We start from the raw sequence: 21,420 nt of genomic DNA on the forward strand, positions 1-21,420 counted from the left end.
CTTAACGATGGGATATACTCTGGGAAATGTGCCGTTAGGCAATTTTGTCACTGTGTGAACATCATGGAGTATACTACACAAACCTAAATGGTAGAACTTACGCTTACTACACACCTAGGCTATGGAGTATACAGCCTCCTGCTCCTAAGCTGCTAACCTGTACAGCACGTTACTGTGCAGAACACTGTAGGCAAGTACAACACAATGGTATCTTTGTAACCTAGAAAAGGTACAGTAAAAATGCGGTATTATAAGCTCATGGACCACTGCCATATATGCAGTACATCACTGATCAAAACCTTGTTATGAGAGACATGATCTTTTGAACTGCCACTGATGAAAATAAGAAACACATTAGAATATTGAATTTCAGTTGTGAATGATAAGTTCAGTTGTAAATGATAAATGGTTAACAATTTTTATACTTTTGTATAGTATATTTCATTTATAACAATCTCAAGTACAAAATTGCTCTTTAGAAAAACCCTATAAAAAAGTTCAGAGAAGTATTACATGTTACAGGTGTAGGTAACTACAGCTTCAGAGCCACTGCCTAATGTTACATGACAAATAACAGTAGAATGATTAGATCTCTAGACTGAGTCTAATTTTCCAAATATGACATTTGTCCTCCTACTTAAGGATATTACCTTCTCATTTTATATTCCTTTACACTACAGAATAAAGGAAAATATGCTACTTTTAAATATTATAGCACAATACTTTTTTATTTTATAAAAAAGTCTCTAACTATGAAACAATATTGAATAGTTGTTTACACTCTTTAGATTCTATTATTTTCTTTATTATGTATTACACAAGTCAAATCGATAGGACCAAAAATACTAACAAAGCAAACTATTCTAGCCTTGGTAATGCACCAAATATATTCTATGAGGTTATTTTCATTTAAATAACATAAATGCTATAGTAAGACCCCCCTAATTATTTTTAGTCTTAATGATCCCTAATTGAAACCAATGGTTCATGTCTACCAGCAATTCACCTTACCCAGAGGTCATGTTCAGCGTAGTCAAAAAGAAGCCATACTTTCCTATCAGCATGAGACAGAAACACCTTCTGAAGAGAGATGACGTTTGGATGCTTAAGTTCTCGAAGTAACTGCAAAACAAAGGAGCTCCATTAAAAAATTTTGCCACAAAATAAAAAAAAATCATACCACTTGTAATTAACAGGCAATGCAAACCCAGTAGCAATAATCTTAAAAGTCTAAAAGGCACCCATACAATTTTAAGACATACAGGTGCTTTAGTAGCAAATTAGGGAAAGTCTAAGGAAAAAAGATAAGTGAAAAGGCATAACTGAGTAAATGTTCTATTCTGTTGTTATTTCGTTGGTTACTTTGTTTTTTTATTTTGGTGTAACATATATAACATAAAAATTACCATTTTAACCATTTTTCAGTGTATAATTCAGTGGCATTAAGCATATTCACAATGCTCTGCAGCCATCACCAATATCTATTTTAGAACTTATTTTATCGTCCTACTCTTCCCCATAAGCTCTATTCTACTTTCCCCCTGTAGGCTCTATTCTACTTTCTTTCTCTAAAAATTACTCTATTCTAGCTACTTCATATAAACAGAATTGTACGATACAAGTCCTTTCATGTCTGGCTTATGTCACTTCATATAATGTCTTGAAAGCTCATCTATTTGTTGCAGATATCAGGATTTTACTCCTTTTTATGAATGAACACATTCCATTGCATGTATATCCCATATTATTTTAATCCACTGATCTGCTGATGGACATTCGGACTATTGCCACCTTTTGGCTAGTAATGTTGTTAGGTACCAATGAAATTACTTGATCACATGATTGCTTTACGCTTAACTTTTTGAGAAACCACCAAACTTGTAGCTGTACAATTTTAAATTCCCATCTGCAACCCCTGAGGAATTCCTCTTTCTCCACATCCTCACCAACATTATTTCCCTTCTTTTTTAAATTAAAAATTAGCAGCCAAATGTGTATATATACAAAATGGAGTATTCAGCCAGAAAAAAGAAGTAACATGAATGAAGGATATTATAAGTGAAATTAGCCAAACACAGAAACACAAATATGGCATGTTCTCTCTCACTCTTTATGGGAACAAAAAAGGCAGGTCTCATAAAGGCAGAGAGTAGACTAGTGCTTATCAGAGTCCAGGAAAGGGGAAAGATGGAGGGATAAGGAGGAAAAAAGAATATAAATGTACTTATTACCACTAAACTATACATGTAAAAATGGTAAATTTTATATATATTTTACCTCAATTTAAAATTAACAGTCACCTTGATTATGAAGTGGCAGTTTGGTTTTGAACTGCATTTCCCAAATGACTATTGAGGATGAACATATTTTCATGTGTTTATAGGCCACTTGTGTATCTTTGGCGAAATCCCTATTTAAGTCCTTTGCCTATTTTTGAGTCATAGTGTTTTGTTTTTGTTCTTTACATAGTCTAGCTGTTAATTCACTATCAACTACATGACTTATAAATATTTTCTCCCATTCTGTGAGTTGTTTGTACTTTGACCTCATAAAGTAACTGAACTTAAATCTGTAGTTATTAACCCTTTAAAAAATATATCAAAGGCTTAACTAATTACAACATTAGAAAACACTCATGAACACTAAATAGCAGATGAAAATTAAGGTTTATAACTTTGTTAGAGTACCTAATTTCGGGATTTAAAATACATAAAGTTGAACAAAATTTTATAAAATAAAATTTTCCATAAAATAATAAATACACATAGAAGCATCCAAGTAGAACACATTTTCATGAGTGTAGTCTTTCTCACATCCTAAAAGGAATATTCATTTAAAATCTTTTATTTCCTCATTTTATGATAACTAAAATAGCTGTAACATTCATTCAATTAAGAAGCACCCCTACCCCTGCCAAACAAAAACAAAAACAATGACAAGGAAAAGCTTTACACTTTTATCAGATAAAACACATTTATACAGTGCCTTCCAAATGTGCTCCAAATTCCAAATAGCCATGTGAGAAAGTCAAGGCCTTAGAACTATGACTTCAGTGACTTTTATAAGAACACTGCCACCAAAATAATTAATATAAATGAAGTGTTAACATTATACTGAGGGCTCTGAGACGAATTTCAGCAAAGAAGAGACTCCAAATGAACTAAATATTAAGTCACATGTTAAAGATTATCTTCTAGAGAGAGTGATAATTATTTTATTGAGGAATAAGATCAAATTCAGACTATACATTTCTGCTTTTAGAATATACTTTCAAACTTATAGGGCTTCAGAAATGTACCAATCCTCAGGAGTCTAAAAGCCAATTAAATGACCATTTCCTAACTAATAAACAAATAGATTTTGAAGTCACCCTGGATCTTCCAGCTGGCTGAAAGAACTACATCTAATGCTAAGGTAGCATTAATTCTATTTCAGTGTTTTTTCTAATACCTTGAAATTGGAACCCACTCCTAAGTGAGATAGCTATTTTAAATCCTTTCTGGAAATTGGCAGGGTATAAATTGTAACAAACAAGCTCCAAAGCATTGGCAAAGGGTCTCTACAATTATTAGAAACCTACATGTAAAGTTATTCTTATATGTCTACTGAATTTTACCTCTAATATGAGGTTTTGCTCCTGTATCAGAAAAAGGAAAAAGCAGTTAACAAAAGTATTAAGCTCTTCCAAGGTACTGAATATGGAACAAAGCATGTGACATCCATTATTTCACTTAATCATGAATTAATCCTATGATATATTTATGTAACCCCTATTTTACAAGTGAGGACAGTGGTTTGAGGGGGTTAAATAATTTTCTCAAGGCCCCATACCTAGGAAATGGTAGACTTCATGCTTTTAAAATTAATTAACTTTTAAAACAAAAAGTACTGCTAACTTCTGTGGTCTAAGAAGACCTTCCCAAGAGCTAATATCCTAGAGTAACGGTTCTCAACCTGTGGGTCACGACCCTTTGGGGGTCTCCTGCATATCAGATATTTATATTACGATTCATAACCATAGCAAAACTACAGTTATAAAGTAGCAACGAAAATAATTTTATGGTTGGGGGTCACCACAACATGAGAAACTGTACTAAAGGGTTGCAGCATTAGGAAGGTTGAGAACCATGGTCCTAGAGCAACAGTTCTCTTTATAATCTAAAGGCACATACCAAGTAGTGAACTTGACAGTGGCAGGCATTGTGTATGCATTTAGATCACTGCATAGCTAGCTCCTAATACACTGACAGGAGGTTCTTATTAAGTACACATATTTGGTGAATATATAAATAAATGAATGTTAGGAATTAACCAAATACACAACTAAAAAACCTTGTACAATATATTCTTTGGCTTCTAATCTATGGACTAAGAGGTCGCTGCTATCATAAAAATCAATACACTTCTGATTAAGAATTCCACCAAATTTTGAAAGAGAATTCCTACCCATATTGCAGAGCAAACTCCAAAACATTCAGAAGGATGGAACCCTACTCAACTCCTTCTAGGAAGCAAACATCACGCTGATATCAAAACCAGGAAAGGACTCCACCAAAAAAAAAAAAAAAAAAAAAACCTACAGACCAACATCATTAATGAATATTAATGCAAAAATTCTCAATAAAGTCCTAGGAAATAGAATTCAGCTACACATCAAAAAAAAAAAAATACCTTATGACCATGTTGGCTGCATCCTAGGGATAAAAGGCTGGTTTAATATATGCCAAATCTATAAACGTTATCCACCACATAAATAGAAGCAAAACAAAAAGCCACATGATCCTCTCAATAGACACAGAAAAAGCATGTGACAAAATTCAGCATCCTTTCCTAATAAGAACACTTAAGAAAACAGGCATAGGGAGCAAGATGATGGACTAGAGACGGGTCCTTTGCAGCTGCATGTGGTAATCGGGGAGAAAGGACTCCAGCTACCTCTGGCTGGTGGGCCCTGACTAGAAACATTGTTTTGGGGCACAGACAGGCAGCAGGAGACTCCAGGACCCCAAGACAAGGTCAGGAACAGTGGAGAACCAGGACTAAGGGCAAGCTGGCAGAGGCCACCTGGTTTGGTGGTTTTCAGACAGAAAAGGCCTGTCTTGCGGGTATTTTTGCCTTTTAAAATTTTTTTAGACCTGGGGACTTAGTGGAGTTATCTTGGGAGAGCTTGGGTGAGAGAGAAAGTGATCTTGAACACTGCACAGAGGATGGGACTGTGCCACCAGGAGAAGCAGAGCTCGCATTGTTCAGCTGTGGCCCAGGTGCAGCCATTCTGGGAGAACTGCCCTGAAGGATCAGCCTTCAGGGTCCTGGTGTGAGGCCAGTTCTGGAGTGCCTGATAAGCTGGGCAGCCACCTTTGGGGAGATTTGGGCGACACACACTTTCTTGGGAAAGCCATTGTGTGCATGGCTTGGAAAGGTCGAGGTATGCCTATTAAGCAGGCTGAGGACAGCTTCAGGTTCCCAACTCTGTGGGGTTTGAGGGCAAAGAAATCACAAAGACGGGACCAGGTCTCCACAACAAGACAGAGGCTTCCAGCCTCCATCTTATACACCTGTATCAGCGGGTTGATTAGCATCTCAAAGCCCATAACATGGCCTGCTGTCCAGGCAAAAAATATGTATCTGTAAATACATATGTATGTATACATTATTTTTTCCCACTTTCCCCTCCTAGATATTTCTTTTTCTTTTTTCTTTTTTTAAAGTATAATTGTTCATTGCTTCCTTCTTCGATAGTAAGGGCTTCATTATTGCTAGTTTTTCTGCCCCCTTATTCTTTTTTTTCTCTAATCTTTTTCCCTTAAGGATTGTTTGTTTTGTTTTATAGTATTTTTATTTTTCCATTTTTATTTCTTCAATAACAAGGGCTCCATTTTTGCTATTTATCCTTTGTTTCCTTTCCATTTCTTTCTTTTCCCCTTTTTGTAAAGAGCTTTCTACTTTTCTAATCTTAACCACATAAAGTTCTCAAATAACAACTAAGATACATCCTCCCTTATTTTACTACATCTTATATAAGTTTATTTTCAATTCTCCTTATATATTTTTATTATCATGGTTTCTTTTTTTCTAGTCTGTTTTATACCTTATCAGTCTGTATTCCATTTATGGAACAGAACCTCACTGTGAGGCCTGTGCTGGGGTACCACAGCATTGGCCCAGCTTCAGGAAACCTCCATCCCCTAGCTTAGGGGGTCATTCTAGCCTTGCCTTTGAAAGCATGTCAGTGGTAAAATGCTGTTTTTTATTTTCTGTTTTTCTTCTCTATTTGGTGGAGGTGGGGTCTTGTTGTAAGGTGACCAGATGTCCCACTTTTGGCAGGATAGTCTCGATTTTTAACAATTTGTCCTGTGTCCCATGGCATTTTAAAAAAGTCCTGATTTTTGGAAAGAATGCACGACAAGCTAGGGAATGGCGGGAGAATGGGAAGGGAATATACGGTTTTCGGCTGCCATGTGGCTATTTCACCAGGATATGAGTTTTATATGATTTTTGTTAATTTTATAATGTTAAACTTTAATAACAAACTGTTGCAAATTGATTATTGAGAACTGCTTATCAAAGTTCGCATTGTTGATCAGTTGTTAGAATTCAACCACCATTGGACTTAATGAACAATGGCATTTTTTTGGCATTGGCAACGACAAAAACATTTTGTAACTGTCTCTCAGACAATACACACCATACTGCGTGCTAGTGCTAGTTAAACAGTGATGTCAACAAATCAGGTATTAAGATAATTTAGGTAAGTAATTTATTTATTTCATGAATTTAGCAGACAGTACTCGTATTATTTATATTTTATAGTGGAGGCAAAAAGTCTAGAGCTGGCCTTGAAAGTAAAACTTACGACTTACAAGGTATCATTATTAAAAAAATATATTGATAAGGAAAAGGTTAAGTCTTGGGCATCAGCAAAAATCACAATAGAGAACAAATGGTTAGAAATATTTCATCATTTTGAAACAAACATTGTTCCATACAATAATGCACTAAAAACAGTGGGATACGTGCTGTCCTTACCAGGAACTAATGCTGCAACTGAACGCATTTTTTCTACGGTAAATAAAGTGTGGACATCAGAAAAATCACAATTAAGTGTTGAGACTTTGAAAGCCATTTTATGTGTGAAATATAATTTAACAAATTCTTGTGAAAAATTTCATGACCTTTTAAACAACAACAGCAATCTACTAAAAAAAATTCACTCAAATGAGAAATATGCCAAAGAATAAAATAATACTATACATACTTTTTTAATGTATATTTGTAAATTGTACTTATGTTGAAATTAAAAAAAATATATTACAATACTATTTTTGCATTCTATGAAAATTTTTGTTGCTCCATGTAAACCAAATTTTTAATTACGAACACCCCCTACTGCCCCCCACCCCCTGGTCAACGGTGTCCCGCTTTACCAATGTTAAAATCTGGTCACCTTATGCTTGGGCTGGTAAGAAACTCCTGATTGCCAGTGCCCTGAGAAGTTGGGAATTGTGGTTTCAGATCAAAGCATCTTGATGAATAACACTATTACTCCTGTCTTTCTCTTTCTGTTCCTCTTTTTTTTTTTTTTGTCAATCTTTCCTTTAATTCCCTTCTGTTTTCATTTCTCTTTTTCTATCTCTTCTCCCTTCTTGCTCTTCACTCTTCTCTTCTGTTTGATCCTATGTCAAAAGGACACTTCAACACCTAAGGTCAGAGACAAGGTAGCTTAAACAGAAGGAAGAAGGAGGAAGTGAAAAGAAAAAGTAGGGTAAAGAAGCAGACAAACAAACAAAAACAAACACTCATGAGGAAGAACTAACAGAAAAATCCTGGCAACATGAAATACCAGAACAGAGCAAACCTCCCAAGGGATCATGATGTAGCTACTGCAGAAGATTCCACCTATAAAGAAATGTCAGAAATGGAATTTAAAATATGGATGGTAAAAACAATGAAGTAAATTGCTGAGAAAGTATAAAATAAAGAGAAATCCAGAAGCGGAACCAAGTAAGGGATGAGAGATATGAAGAATATAGAAAGGATACAGCGGAGCTTAAGGAATTGAAGCAACCATGGAACTTAAAGATGCTATCTAGTAGATATTGATAGTAGAAGCTATCAGAAACAGATTAGACCATGGAGAATAAAGAAGAAATGGAAGATAAAGCTCTTGACCTAATACAGGCAGTTAAAGAGGCAGGAAAAAAAGAGAGCAGAACATTTACTAAGAGAATTATGGGACTTCATGCAGTGTTCAAACATACAAATTACAGGCATCCCAGAAGGGGGAAGAAGAATAACCCAGAGGAATGGAAGCCCTCCTCGAGGATAACGCAAATGAAAATTTCCCAAGTTTCACTAAAGATTCTGACACACTCCATTCAGAGGGATGTCGAACTCCAGATGGTCTCAACTCAAGTAGAGTTTCTCCAAGACACACTGTCCAGAGTCAAGATGAAAGAACATTCTGCAAGCAGCCAGTAATAAGGGCCTAAGGGGGAGATCCATCAAGGTAACAGCAGACTTCTCAAGTGAGACTTTTGAAGGTAGAAGAGAATGGCCATCCATTCTCTTTAACCTTCTTCTTTTTTTTTAAGACAGATTCTCAACCCATCACTCTGGTTAGAGTGTCGTGGTGTTACAGCTCACAGCAACCTGAAACTCTAGGGTTCAACCAATCCTCTTGCCAGAATAGAATAGTTTTTCTATTTTTAGTAGAGACAGGGTCTTGCTTTTGTTCAAGCTGGTCTTAAATTTATGAGCTCAAGCAATCCACCTACCTCGGCCTCCCAGAGTGCTAGGATTACAAACGTGAGCCACCACGCCCAGCCAACCTTCTTAAAAACATTTTTAGCCTAGAATTCTGTATCCTGTTAAGGCTAGCTTTAAAATTGATGGAGAAATCAAATCTTTTACTGATAAACAAACACTAAGGAAGTTTGCCACAAGACTAGCTCTACTGGAAATACATAGACCTATTCTCCATAGTGACCATCACAATGGACCATCAGCAAACTAAACACTCAAAAACTAAAGGACAAAATGCTTTCACAATGACACAAAAGATAAAACTCAGCAATGGACTTTCACAACGTAAGATGAAGAGAACTCCACCACATTTATTGGTTCTCTCAGTGAATGTTAATAGCTTGAATTTCCCACTGAAGAGGGACAGGCTGGCTGACTGGATACAAAAGCACAAGTCATCCATATATTGCCTACAGGAAACACACCTAACCTAGGAGGAGAAAAGAAGACTCAGAGTGAAGGAACAGAAAACAGTAATTTAGACAAATGGAAAAATCAGAAGAAAGGAAAGGTCGCAATCTTATTTTCAGATATGAGTGGATTTAAAGCAACTAAAGTAAAAAAAACAAAGGCACTTGATATTGGTCAAGAACAACAATACAAAAAGAGGACATTTCAATTTTAAATATTTATGTACCCAACTAAAATGCTCCCCAGATTTATTAAACAGACCTTAATTGGTCTGAGCAATATGATATCCCATAACACTATGATAGTAGGGGACTTTAACACTCTTGTTGCAGAGCTGGACAGATCCTCTAAACTGAAACTAAACAAAGATACAAGGGATTTAAACACCACAATAGAACAACTGTGCTTAATAAACACATACAGAACACTATCCCTAAGCTAAGGAATATATGTTTTTCTCACTAGCCCATGGAACATTCTCCAAAATAGATCATATCCTAGGACCAAATCAAACCTGAGCAAAATCCAAAGAAATGAAATTATACCTTGTATCCTCTCAGATCTCAAGGCAATAAAGGTAGAACTCAACTCCAACAAAAATTTTCACCCTCACACAAAGGCATGGAAACTAAAAAACTGTATGCTGAGTGACAGTTGGGTTAAGGTAAGAGATAAAAAAGGAAATCATTAACTTTCTTGAACACAACCAAAAATGAATACACAAGCTATAAAAACTGTGGTACATGACAAAACTAAACCTAAGGGGGAAATTTATTGCATAGTTGCCTACATCTGAGCAACAGTAAGAGAATACATCAACAACCTAATGAATCATCTTAAAGAAATGGAAAAGGAAGAGAAATCCAATCCAAAACCTAGCAGAAGAAAAGAAATAATCAAAATTCAATCAGAAATAAATGAAATGGAAAATAAAAGAATCATTTAGAAAATTAATGAAATAAAAAGTTGGTTTTTTGAAAAGATAAATAAAACTGATAAACTATTGGCCAGATTAACCAGAAATAAAAAAGTAAAATCTTTAATAACCTCAATCAGAAATGAAAAGGGGGAAATAACAACTGATACCACAGAGATGTTAAGAGTTATTTCTGACTACTACTAAAAACTCCATGTCCAGAAATTGGAGGAAATGGACTGCCAGGGGTCCTCAAACTTTTTAAACAAGGGGCCAGTTCACTGTCCCTCAGACTGTTGGAGAGCCAGACTATGGACGTGGGAGGAGTTGGCTGCTAAGCAGGACAGGCAGCAATGGCAAAAACACCCGGAAGGCTGGATAAATGTCCTAGGAGTACCGCATGTGGCCTGCAGGCCATAGTTTGAGGACACCTGGACTATACCATCTCCCTATACGTAAATAGGAAGAAACAGATCTCCTGAACATACCAATATCAAGCACTGAGACTGAAGAAACAATAAAAAGCTTCTAATGAAAACAAGCCTTGTACCAGATGGCTTCACACCAGAATTCTATCAAACCTTCAAAGATGAGCTTATACTTATACTGCATGCAGAACCTCTTTGAAAACACTGAGAAGGAAGGAACATTTCCCAATACATTCTATGAAGCAAACATCACCGTGATTCCAAAACCAGGAAAGGACCCAACTAAAAAGAAATACAGATCAATGTCACAAATGAATATAGATGGAAAAATACTCAGTACAATCTTAGCTAATAGACTGTAGCTACACATTAAAAAAATTACACATCACAATTAAGCAGGCTTTATCCAAGGCTGGTTTAACATATGCAAATCCATTAACATTATTCACCATATCAACAGAATCAAAAATAAAGACCATGTGATTCTCTCTGCATAGATGCAGAAAAAGCATTTGACAAAATTTAACAACCTTCTCTAACAAGAACACTTAAGAAAATAGGGATAGGTAGCACATTTCTTAAGCTGATTGAAGCCATTTATGATAAACCCACAGCTAACATTATAATGAATGGAGTAAAACTGAAAGCTTTTTCCACTTAAAACTGGAACCAGACAAGAATGTCCATTATCACCACTATTATTCAACATTGTGCTGGAAGTTCTAGCCATCGCAATCAGGCAAAAGAAGAATATAAATGGCATCCGAATGGGGGCAGAAGAGGTCAAACTCTCACTCTTTGCTGATGATATGGTCTTATACTTAGAAACCCCCAAAGACTCAACCATAAAACCCTGGAAAGTGTAATTGGGAAATACAGTAGGGTATAAAAATCAATATCCACAGATCAGTCCTTTGTACATGCCAATAACAGCCAAGTTGAAAAGTAAATCAAGGCCATAATTCCCTTTGCAACAGCTCAAAGAAAATGAAATACTTAGGAATATACCTAACGAAAAAGGAGAAGGATCTTTATAAAGAGAATTATGAAACCCTAAGAAAAGAAATAGCTGAAGACATTAACAAATGGAAGAACATACTGTGCTTTTGGCTGTGAAGAATCAACATTGTTAATGTCTATTCGACCCAAAGTAATCTACAGATTCAATGCAACTCCCACTAAAATACCAATACCATACTTTGAAGAACTGGAAAAAATAGTTACTTCATTTTGTATGGAACTAGAAAAAATTCCATATAGCCAAAATTCCATATAAGAAAAATAAAGCTGGAGGCATCACCCTACCAGACTCCAGGTTATATTACAAATCCATAGGCATCAAAACAGCATGATATTGGCACAAAAATAGAAATATAGACATTTGGAACAGAATAGAAGAGAAGAGATGAAACCAGTCTCTACTTGCTGCTAATCTTTGATAAAAGAAACAAAAGCATAGAGTAGGGGAAAAGAATCCCTATTCAACAAATGGTGCTTGGAGAACTAGATAACTACATGTAAAAGACTGAAACTGGACCCACATCTTTCACCACTTACAAAAATTTACTCAAGGTGGATTAGAGATTTAAATCTAAGACATGAAATGATAAAAATCTTAGAACAAAGTGTGGGAAAAACTCCTGACGATGTTGGACTAGGGAAAGATTTTATGAGAAAGACTTCAGCAGCAACTGCAACAACAAAAAAAACAAATGGGTCTTAATTAAGCCAAAAAGTTTCTGCACAGCTAAGGACACAACAAGTAAAGCAAAAATACAACCTTCAGAATGGGAAAAGATATTTGCGGGGTGTGAATCTGAGAAAGGGTTGATAACTAGAATCTACAGAGAGCTCAAATTAATCAACAAAAGAAGAGCAAACAATCCCACTTGCCACTGGACAAGAGATAATGAACATCCGAAAATCTGCTCTGATAAAGACAGACAAATGGCTAACAAACATTTGAAAAAATACTCATCATCCCTGAGAGTCAGAGAAATGTTGATCAAAACCACCCTGAGATATCACCTAACTCCAGTGAGAATATCCCATACCACAAAGTTTAAAAGTTCCATTCTGGCATGGATGTGGAGAGAAGCAAGCACTTTTACACTGCTGATGGGACTGCAAACTACCACAACCTTTTTGGAAAGAAGTATAGAGAATCCTTAAAGGACTCAAATTATCTCCCATTTGATCATGCAATTCCATTACTAGGCATCTACCCAGAAGAAAAAAAATCATTTTACCACAAGATACTATTTGCACTATACTGTTTATTGCAGCTCAGTGTAAAATTGTCAAAATGTGCAAACAACCTAAATGCCCATGAACCTGTGGTATAAGTATAACATGGAAAACTATTCAGGCATTAAAAAAAATGGAGACTTGACATCTTTTTATTAACCTGGATAGAGTTGGAACATATCCTTCATAGTAAAGTATCATAAGAATGGAGAAGCAAGAATCCAGTGTACTCAATTCTAATATGAAGCCAGTGGATGATCTAATATACACCCACATAAGAGAAAAACTCAAATCAGTTCAAGGTGGGGGGAGGCGAGGAAATAAGGGAGTGGGGAGTAGAGAGGAGGGGGGCATGGGGTACTCCCACTTAATAGGCACAATGTTAGGGTATATGGCACATCTATTGGGTGTGGGCAGAATTATAGGAGGGACTTTACCTAACAAATATAAACATTATAACCTAATTCTTTGTACCCTCAATTAATCTGAAACAATAAAAAATAAGAAACAGGCACAGGTGGGACATTTCTTAAATTAATAGAAGCCATCTATCTGTCAAAACAAACCCACAGCCATTATTACATTGAATGGAAAAAAAACAAAAGCATTTCCATTCAAAACTGGAACCAGACAAGGCTGTCCACTTTTGTCATTATTATTCAACATATTGTCAGAATTCCTAGCCAGTGAAATCAGGCAAGAAAAGGATATCAAAGGTTCCCAAATGGAAACAGTGAGGTCAAATTTTATCTCTTTGCAGACGATAGGATTTTATACTTAGAAAATTAAAAGGTCTCAACCAGGAGACTCCTGGAAGGGATCAAGGAATATGATAGTGTCTGAGGATATAAAATCAACGTCCACAAATCAGTAGCTTTCATATACATCAACAACAGTCAAGCTAACAATCAAATTAAAGACACAACACCCTTCACAGTAGCTTCAAAGAAATGAAATGCCTAGGAACATACCTAACAAAAGATGTGAAGGTTTTCTACAGAGTGAACTATGAAACTCTGAGATGTTAAAAAATGGTAGAACACACTACACTCATGGCTGGGAAAAATCACTATTGTTAAAATGTCCACATACCCAAAGCAATCTATAATCCCCCTTAAAACACAACATCATACTTTGAAGAACCTGAAAAACAGTTCTTCATTCTTTACGGAACCAGAAAAAATACCTAAATAGTCTTTGCAATTCTATAAAAAAAAAAAAAAAAAAAAAACAAACACTAAATCTGGAGGCATCACTTTACTAGACCTCAGAGTATGCTACAAGTCTGTAGTTATCCAAACAGCATGGTGTTAGCTTAAAAATAGAGACATCAATCTATGGAATAAAGTAGAGAACTTTAGAGACCAGAACTTCAGAAACCAGCCTCATATCGCTATCTGATCTTCAATAAACAAAAGCATACACTGGGGAGAAGAATCCCTATTTAATGAATGGTGCTGGGAAAACTGTTTAGCTACAGGTAAAAAACTGAAACTGGACTCAGCATCTCTCACCACTTACAAAAATTAACTCATGCTGGATAAAAGATTTAAATCTAAGATACAACACAATAAAAACTCTAGAAAAAAGTGTGGGGAAAATTCTTACCAATATTGGCCTGAGGAAAGATTTTATGAAGACAACCCCATTGACAGGTGCAGCAACAACAAAAATAAACAAATGGGACTTGATCAAACAAAAAAGCTTCTGCACAGCCAAGGACACAATAAACAGAGCAAACAGACAACATTCAGAATGGGAGAAGATATCTGCATGAAATGAATCTGACAAAGAGCTAATAACCAGAATCTACAAAGAACTAAAGCAAATCAAGGAGAAAAAAAGCAAACAATCCTATTAATCACTGGGCTATAGACGTGAACAGAACCTTCTCCCAAAGAAGACAAACAAATGGCCAACAAACACATGAAAAATGCTCACTGTCCCCAACCATCAGAGAAATGCAAAACCACCTTCAGATATGAGCTAACCCTAATGGGAACAGCCCATATCACAAAGGCCTAAAGCTACAGATGCTGGCATGGGTATAGAGAGAAGGGACCACTTATCTGCTGTTGGTGGGACTGCAAACTAATACAGTCTTTTTGTAAAGAAGTATGGAGAATCCTCAAAGAGCTAAAAGTAGATTCCACAATCCCATTACTAAATATCTATCCAGAAAAAAAAAAAAAACCCAACATTTTATCATAAGGATACTTGCACTCAAGTGTTTACAGTACCTCAATTCACAATCACTAAAATGTGAAAACAACCCAAGTGCTCAACCCACTAACCCATAAATGGGTTAATAAACTATGGTATATGTATACCAGAGAATACTCTTCAGCCACAAAAAAAAAAAAAAAAAAAAGGAGACTTTACAGGTTTTATATTTACCTGGATGAATATGGAGAATACTCTCCTAATCAAAGTACCTAAGAATGGAAAAGCAAGCTTCCCATGTACCCCATACAAATCTGAAACTAGTGGATGAACAACTCAGGCCCCCATTAGAGAAAAACACAGTCAAGAAGGGTAATGGGGAAGGAGGGAGAAGAAGAGGGAGTTTGGTAAGCTCCCACCCAATGAGTACAATGTGGCACATCTCTAGGGTGAAGGACTTGGACTTTAACTTACAAATGCAAACAGTGTAACCTAATCATATGTACCCTTGTATTAATCCAAAAAAAAAAAAAAACCCATCTGATTAGCCAGAGAGCAAATCTCCAAGGGTAATGATTTTACCACTGAGTAGGTAACTATTACTATAGTAGTAGTAGCAGTAAAATAGTGTTATGGACTGAATTGTGTTTACCTAAAAACCAAATGCTGAAGTCCTAACCACATTATAGTTAGAATGTGACTGTAATAGTCATGTGCTCCATAAATGATGTTCCAGTCAATGATGAACAGCATAATGACCTGGTTGTATAAGATTATAATGGAGCTGAAAAATTCCTATTAGCTAGCGCTAAAGATTAACAGTCTTTGTAACATCACAGCATAGCCCCTTATTCACGTGTGGGGGGATGCTGGTGTAAATAAACATACTGCACTGTCAGTCATATAAGTCCAACATACACAATTATGTATAGCATATAATACTTATAATACTTGATAATGAAAATAAACAACTATGTTACTGGCTTATGCTATATTATACTTTTTAATCATTATTTCAGAATATACTCCTCCTACTTATGTAGGGAAAAAAGTTAACTGTGAAACAGCCTCAAATAGATCCTTAAGGAGGTATTCCAGAAGAGGACATTTGTTTTCATAGGAGATGACAGCTCCTTGGGTGTTGCTGCCCCTGAAGACCTTGCAGGGGGCCGAGGTATTGGGGTGAGCTGGGTATGGTGGCTCTAGGAGGCCAAGGTGGGAGGACAGCTTCAGGTCAGGAGTTTGCCTTAGCAAGAATGAAACCCTGTCTCTAATAAAAATAGAAAGTTTGCTGGGCATGGTGGTGTTTGGTGCTCATGGTGGTTATGTGCCTGTAGTCTCAGCTACTCAGGAGGGTGAGGGTGGAGGATGGCCTGAGCCCAAGCATTTGAGGTTATAGTGTGAGCCAGGATGACACCACTACAACCTACCTGGAGCAGCAGAGTGAGACCTGTTTTCTCCCCACTGCCGCCCCAGAGGTGTGGAGGTGGAAAAGATATTGATGACCCTGACCCTGTATAGGTCTAGGCTGATGTATGTATCTTACATTATCTTAGTATCTAGTTTTTAGCAAAAATGTTTAAAAAATAAAAAAATAAAAACTTTTAAAAATAGAAAAAGCTTATAGAATCAGGATATAAAGAAACTATTTTCATACAGCTATAAGTGTGTTTTAAGCTAGTGTCATTACAAGAGTCCAGAAGTTAAACAAATTACAAAGTTTATAAAATAAAGTTACCGTAAAGTAAGGTAAATTTATTATTAAATAAAAATATTTTTTATAAATTCAGTGTAGTCTAAGTGCACAGTGTGTATGATGAAGTCTACAGTAGTGTACAGTTAATGTCTTAAGCCTTCATATTCATTTACTAGTCACTGACTCACCTAGAGCAATTTCCAATCCTGCACACTGATGGTAAAGTGCCCAATATAGATGTACCATTTTTGTATCTTTTACTGTACCTTTTCTATATTTGGAAATATTTGGATTTACAAATACTCTTTCACTGTGTTACAACTGCCTCACTACAGTAACAATGTGCAGGTTTATAGCCTTGAAGCACGTATGTATACACATACACATATACATATGTAACCTGTTATTTATATATACATGCACATATATATATAAATACCATATAATCTAGATGTGTAGTAAGCTATACCATATAGGTTTGTGTAAGTATACTCTATGAATGCACAACAATGATAACACCTAACAGTGCATTTCTCAGAATATGTACCTGCAATTAAGTCATGCACGACAATATTTGGAGATAAGGTCTTTAAAGAGGTAATTAAGTTAAAATAAGGCCTTCTGAGTGAGCCCTAGTCCAATCTGAACAGTGTCCTTATAAGAAGAGACATGTCATGCCTCTGGAATGACAGGAAGAGACAGGAAAGGGGAGGCCATCTTTCGAAGGAGAAAGGACTCAGAGTAAGCTAATCCTGCCGACCCTTGATACTGGATTTCTAGCATCCACAACTATGAGAAAATAAATTTCTGTTGCTTAAGCTATACAATCCGTAATATTTTGTTATGATAACCCTAGCAAACTAATACATACAGTAACTATTACTATTTAAACAAGCAAAATACCATAAATTAGGTTAGTTGTTTTTCTTTTTTCCTAGAAGACAGGTCACTTTGGGATTGGAAGCAAATGACCACTATGGGGTTGGAGATGAAACTTAAGAGTCTACTATTACCTTTAAGTAAATATTTATACTGAAGGATGTCTAATAGACCAGGGAGCTGTGCTACATTTAGCAGGGCTAACATTTACTTACTTAATGCCTACTACATGGTAGGTACTGTGGAAGATGGTTAGGTCCCAGGGACATCAAATGTTCTAAGATCTTTCATTAAAGATAAATAAAAGTAGGCAGACAATTTTAATACTGTGACAGTAGCAGCTAATGAGAATAGCAAACATTTACTGCAAATTTATTATATCCTGAGAAGTGTTCTAAGTTTCTCACAACAACTCTGTGAGATATTATTATTACTCCAATTTTACAAACAAGGAAACTGAAACACAGGGAAATTAAGGAACTTGCTTTAGGTGTTATAAACTAGCGGACTACCAGAGCCAGGATAAGATCCCTTAAAGACTCTAGTGAGGGTCTTACCTACTATATGCACTACTGTGTGGTTTTATGCTCCGACACTGGGGAGTATACCAGGTTTCCTTTGTGATAAATGGAACTTCAGCACTGCGTATAGACCTCAGATCATGTAGATCCCAGTTCTTAACAGTTTTGAAATTATTTCTAGCCCTTATGAAGATTTCATGTTAAAATATTTTGGGGGGAGTAAAGGTCTAAATACATTCATACAGTGGTTTCCACCACAGAAACCATCTGTTCTTCCAATTCTGTTGGGGCAAAAAATATCTTTATAACTTTCCGAGTACTACTGCTTTTAATATTTTGTTCACTATGAACTTGATCCATTACAATTATTACATAAAATTGGATTTTATATAATCCAATTTTACTTATTTGTACTTCTAAAGTACAAATAAGTAAAACATAAATTATTAACAGTTAAAACTATGTTTTGTCAAATATCACTTACATGATGAATAAGAAAGTAGGTAAAATAATATTCTCAATGTTAGATTATGTTCTAATATTAAAAATTTTACAACACAGCAAATATAATAAATTCTGCATGTATGACATCAGTATGGTGAGTTGAACTCAGTATAAAAAAATTTCCAAACAATTTCATTTTTTTAAGAGCTGTGGAACTTTTTTCAACCTAATTCTTGATAAAAACTGAGGTGTTACGGCTAAAGCAGAGGTGAGCTATGAAAGGAGCATCTGGAGCTTTATATTATACCCTCCCTTTCCCACCCCAAATACAAGGCAGCCTCTTGGAATTCTGATGGGCCACTAATGACAACAATTTGAAAAATGACCATGCTAAAGGAATTCCAGCTCATAGGAAATTCTGAAAATGTAGAAAACAAACCACTTATAATAATAAGATGAAGATATGCAGCAGTCTTCACTTTCAGAAGAAATTCTCAGAGTTTTTTCTTTCCTCCCTCCTTTCTACAATGACTTAATGAAACAAGAACTATGTGAAGAAATGTGTTACAGTCTAAAGGGAGTGGGGGGTAACAGAAAAATTAGTTATTGAAAAAGTAAACAGAAGAACCTCCTTAAAATTATAATTTGTAATGAGTATTATTAAAGAAAGAAACTGGGTATGGTCATAAAAATAACAGAGATGAGTGGTAAGGACACAGAGGACTTCTCTGAGGAAGCATTAATACATGGAAGGGAAGGTCTGATAAAATTTACCAGAAAAGATAGGAATTCTTTTTTCTTAAGTTTTTGTTACACAAATTTAAAAAGTGGACTATTAAAACAAACTTCTATGTACCATTATCCACTCACAGCCAATTTTATTTTACCTATTACTACCCACTCCTCTACCTTGGGAGTGTTTTGAGGTAATCTCAGATATCATACAACTTCACCTATAAACATTTCAGTATGTATCTCTAAAATATAGGGTCTCTCTTCTGACTTTGGTGAAAAATAAACTAGTAATCATTAACTAAGTTATCTAGAAAGCCTTATATATTTAAAAATTGAATAATACATTCTATATAACTCATGATGAAAGAAAAAAATCACAAGGGAAACTGAGAATATTTTGCATTAAGCAATAATGAAATACAGCAGTACAAAATCTGTGGAATGTAGGTAAAACACAACTTAGAAGAAAATTATAGTTTTATAGAAAAGAATATTTAAAAATCAATGACCAGGTCATAAGGTTCCAACTTTCAAAGATAAAGAAATGTAAGCCCAGAAAGAGGAAATAATGAATAGCAGAGATCATTAAAACAGATAAACATTGGCTTTGCGCCTGTGGCTCAAGTGGCTAAGGTGTCAGCCACATACACCTAAGGTGGCGGGTTCAAATCCACCAGGGCCAAAAAATAGCTGGGCGTTGTGGCGGGCATCTGTGGTCCCAGCTACTTGGGAGGGGGCGGTAAGAGAATCGCTTGAGACCAGGAGTTCCATGTATACTTCATGTTTCAAACTCAGTCATGAAGAACATATTTAACAAAAGGCATGCAAAACCTCTACACTAAAACTACAAAGCACTGTTGAGCAAAATTAATGAAAACCTTAAAAAAATGATAAGTACAGTAAATGTTTCCATTGGCTTAAAAGTCTCAATAGTATTACTCTTCAAACTGATCCAACAGGCATTTTTTTAAAAAATGGAAATTAGCTGATTTAAAAATTTATATGATCATGCAAAGGACCTAAAATATCCTAGCAATCTGATGGAGAACAGAGATGGAGGGCTTATACCACCTGACTTCAAGTTTTACTGTAAGGCAATGTGGTATTAGCATAAAACTGGACAGAGAGATCAATGGAATGGAGAACCCAGAAATAGACTTACATAGGTTTTTTAAAAATTATAAAAGGTGTCAAAGGAATTCTATGGTAAAGAATGTTTTCCAAGATGATACCACAACTCTATACTGACATGGGAGAGAAGACGACTCAGGCTCTACATATACCACAAACAAAAATTAATCATAAAAGGCAAAGCTAAAACTGTGAAGCTTTCAGAAGAAAACATGGCCAAATAACTTCACAGTTGTGAACCCAAAGATTTCTTCAGCCAGATATAGAAAACAATAATCATAAATGGAAAAATTAGTAAATTAGACATTATCAAAATTAAAAATTTTTGTTCATCTTAGATTGAAGAAACATGATCAAGGTGATTAAAAATAGGCTTTCATATTTGTGTTCAACTCATTTATAATTATCAACATATATGTAAAGCTTAACATGCCTATTTCTGAATCGACAGGAATTTTATTTAAAAAAAATTCTTAAAGAACAAACGAGAAAAGCATGGGTACCATATGTGCACAGCTCAGTGAATGAATGAATATTAAACCCGTGCAACCAGACCCAGAGCATGATCAAGACACACAACATTACTAGCACCCTGAAAGCTCCCCGTTCCCTCCAAGGGTAATCAGCACCAACTTCTAACATCACTGACCATAGTTAAATTATTTCTAATGCTTTAAAAAAGTAACTATTATATATGGTACAACCTATGTAAGTTGACCGCCCAAGGGCCTGTAACAAACTAGTCAACATATAAAACTAGGCCTACCTTACTGATAGATACATGTCTGGTCTGTGAAAATTAGGTCAACATAAGGAGGTGCAGTGCAAGGAGGTGGTCAACTATGTATACAATACATAGAGAAGAACAGACAGCTAACACACAGAAACCTGGCCTTAGAATTCAAAAGTATGTCAAATTTATCAACTAAAATAAAATATCTTCCAATTTTCCTGGATGGTATTCCTTTGGTTAAGAATGTTCTCGATTCTGGGAAGATGGCCGACTGGTAGCAACCCTGGTCAGAGGCTCCTGAACAAAGGAAGAAA

The 21,420-nt window shown here is 35.6% G+C and overlaps 1 protein-coding gene across 5 annotated transcripts in view; it reads right to left on the minus strand.

Moving 5' to 3' along the window:
* The window catches only part of CDK8 (cyclin dependent kinase 8), a 145,237-nt gene that overhangs the window by 52,364 nt on the left and 71,453 nt on the right, over nt 1–21,420 (minus strand). For all 5 annotated transcript variants that reach the window (XM_023517755.1, XM_012810013.2, XM_003797628.3 and 2 more), the window contains exon 3: nt 1,012–1,122. Coding sequence is in view for 4 of the 5 variants with exons in the window: in XM_012810013.2 (XP_012665467.1) it covers nt 1,012–1,122 (111 nt within the window). In the remaining variant the exon portion in view is untranslated. The remainder of the gene's footprint in view (nt 1–1,011; nt 1,123–21,420) is intronic.

The sequence above is a fragment of the Otolemur garnettii genome, unplaced genomic scaffold (assembly GCF_000181295.1).
Source record: "Otolemur garnettii isolate 467f Iridium unplaced genomic scaffold, OtoGar3 scaffold00120, whole genome shotgun sequence".
Classification (NCBI taxonomy): Eukaryota; Metazoa; Chordata; class Mammalia; order Primates; family Galagidae; genus Otolemur; species Otolemur garnettii.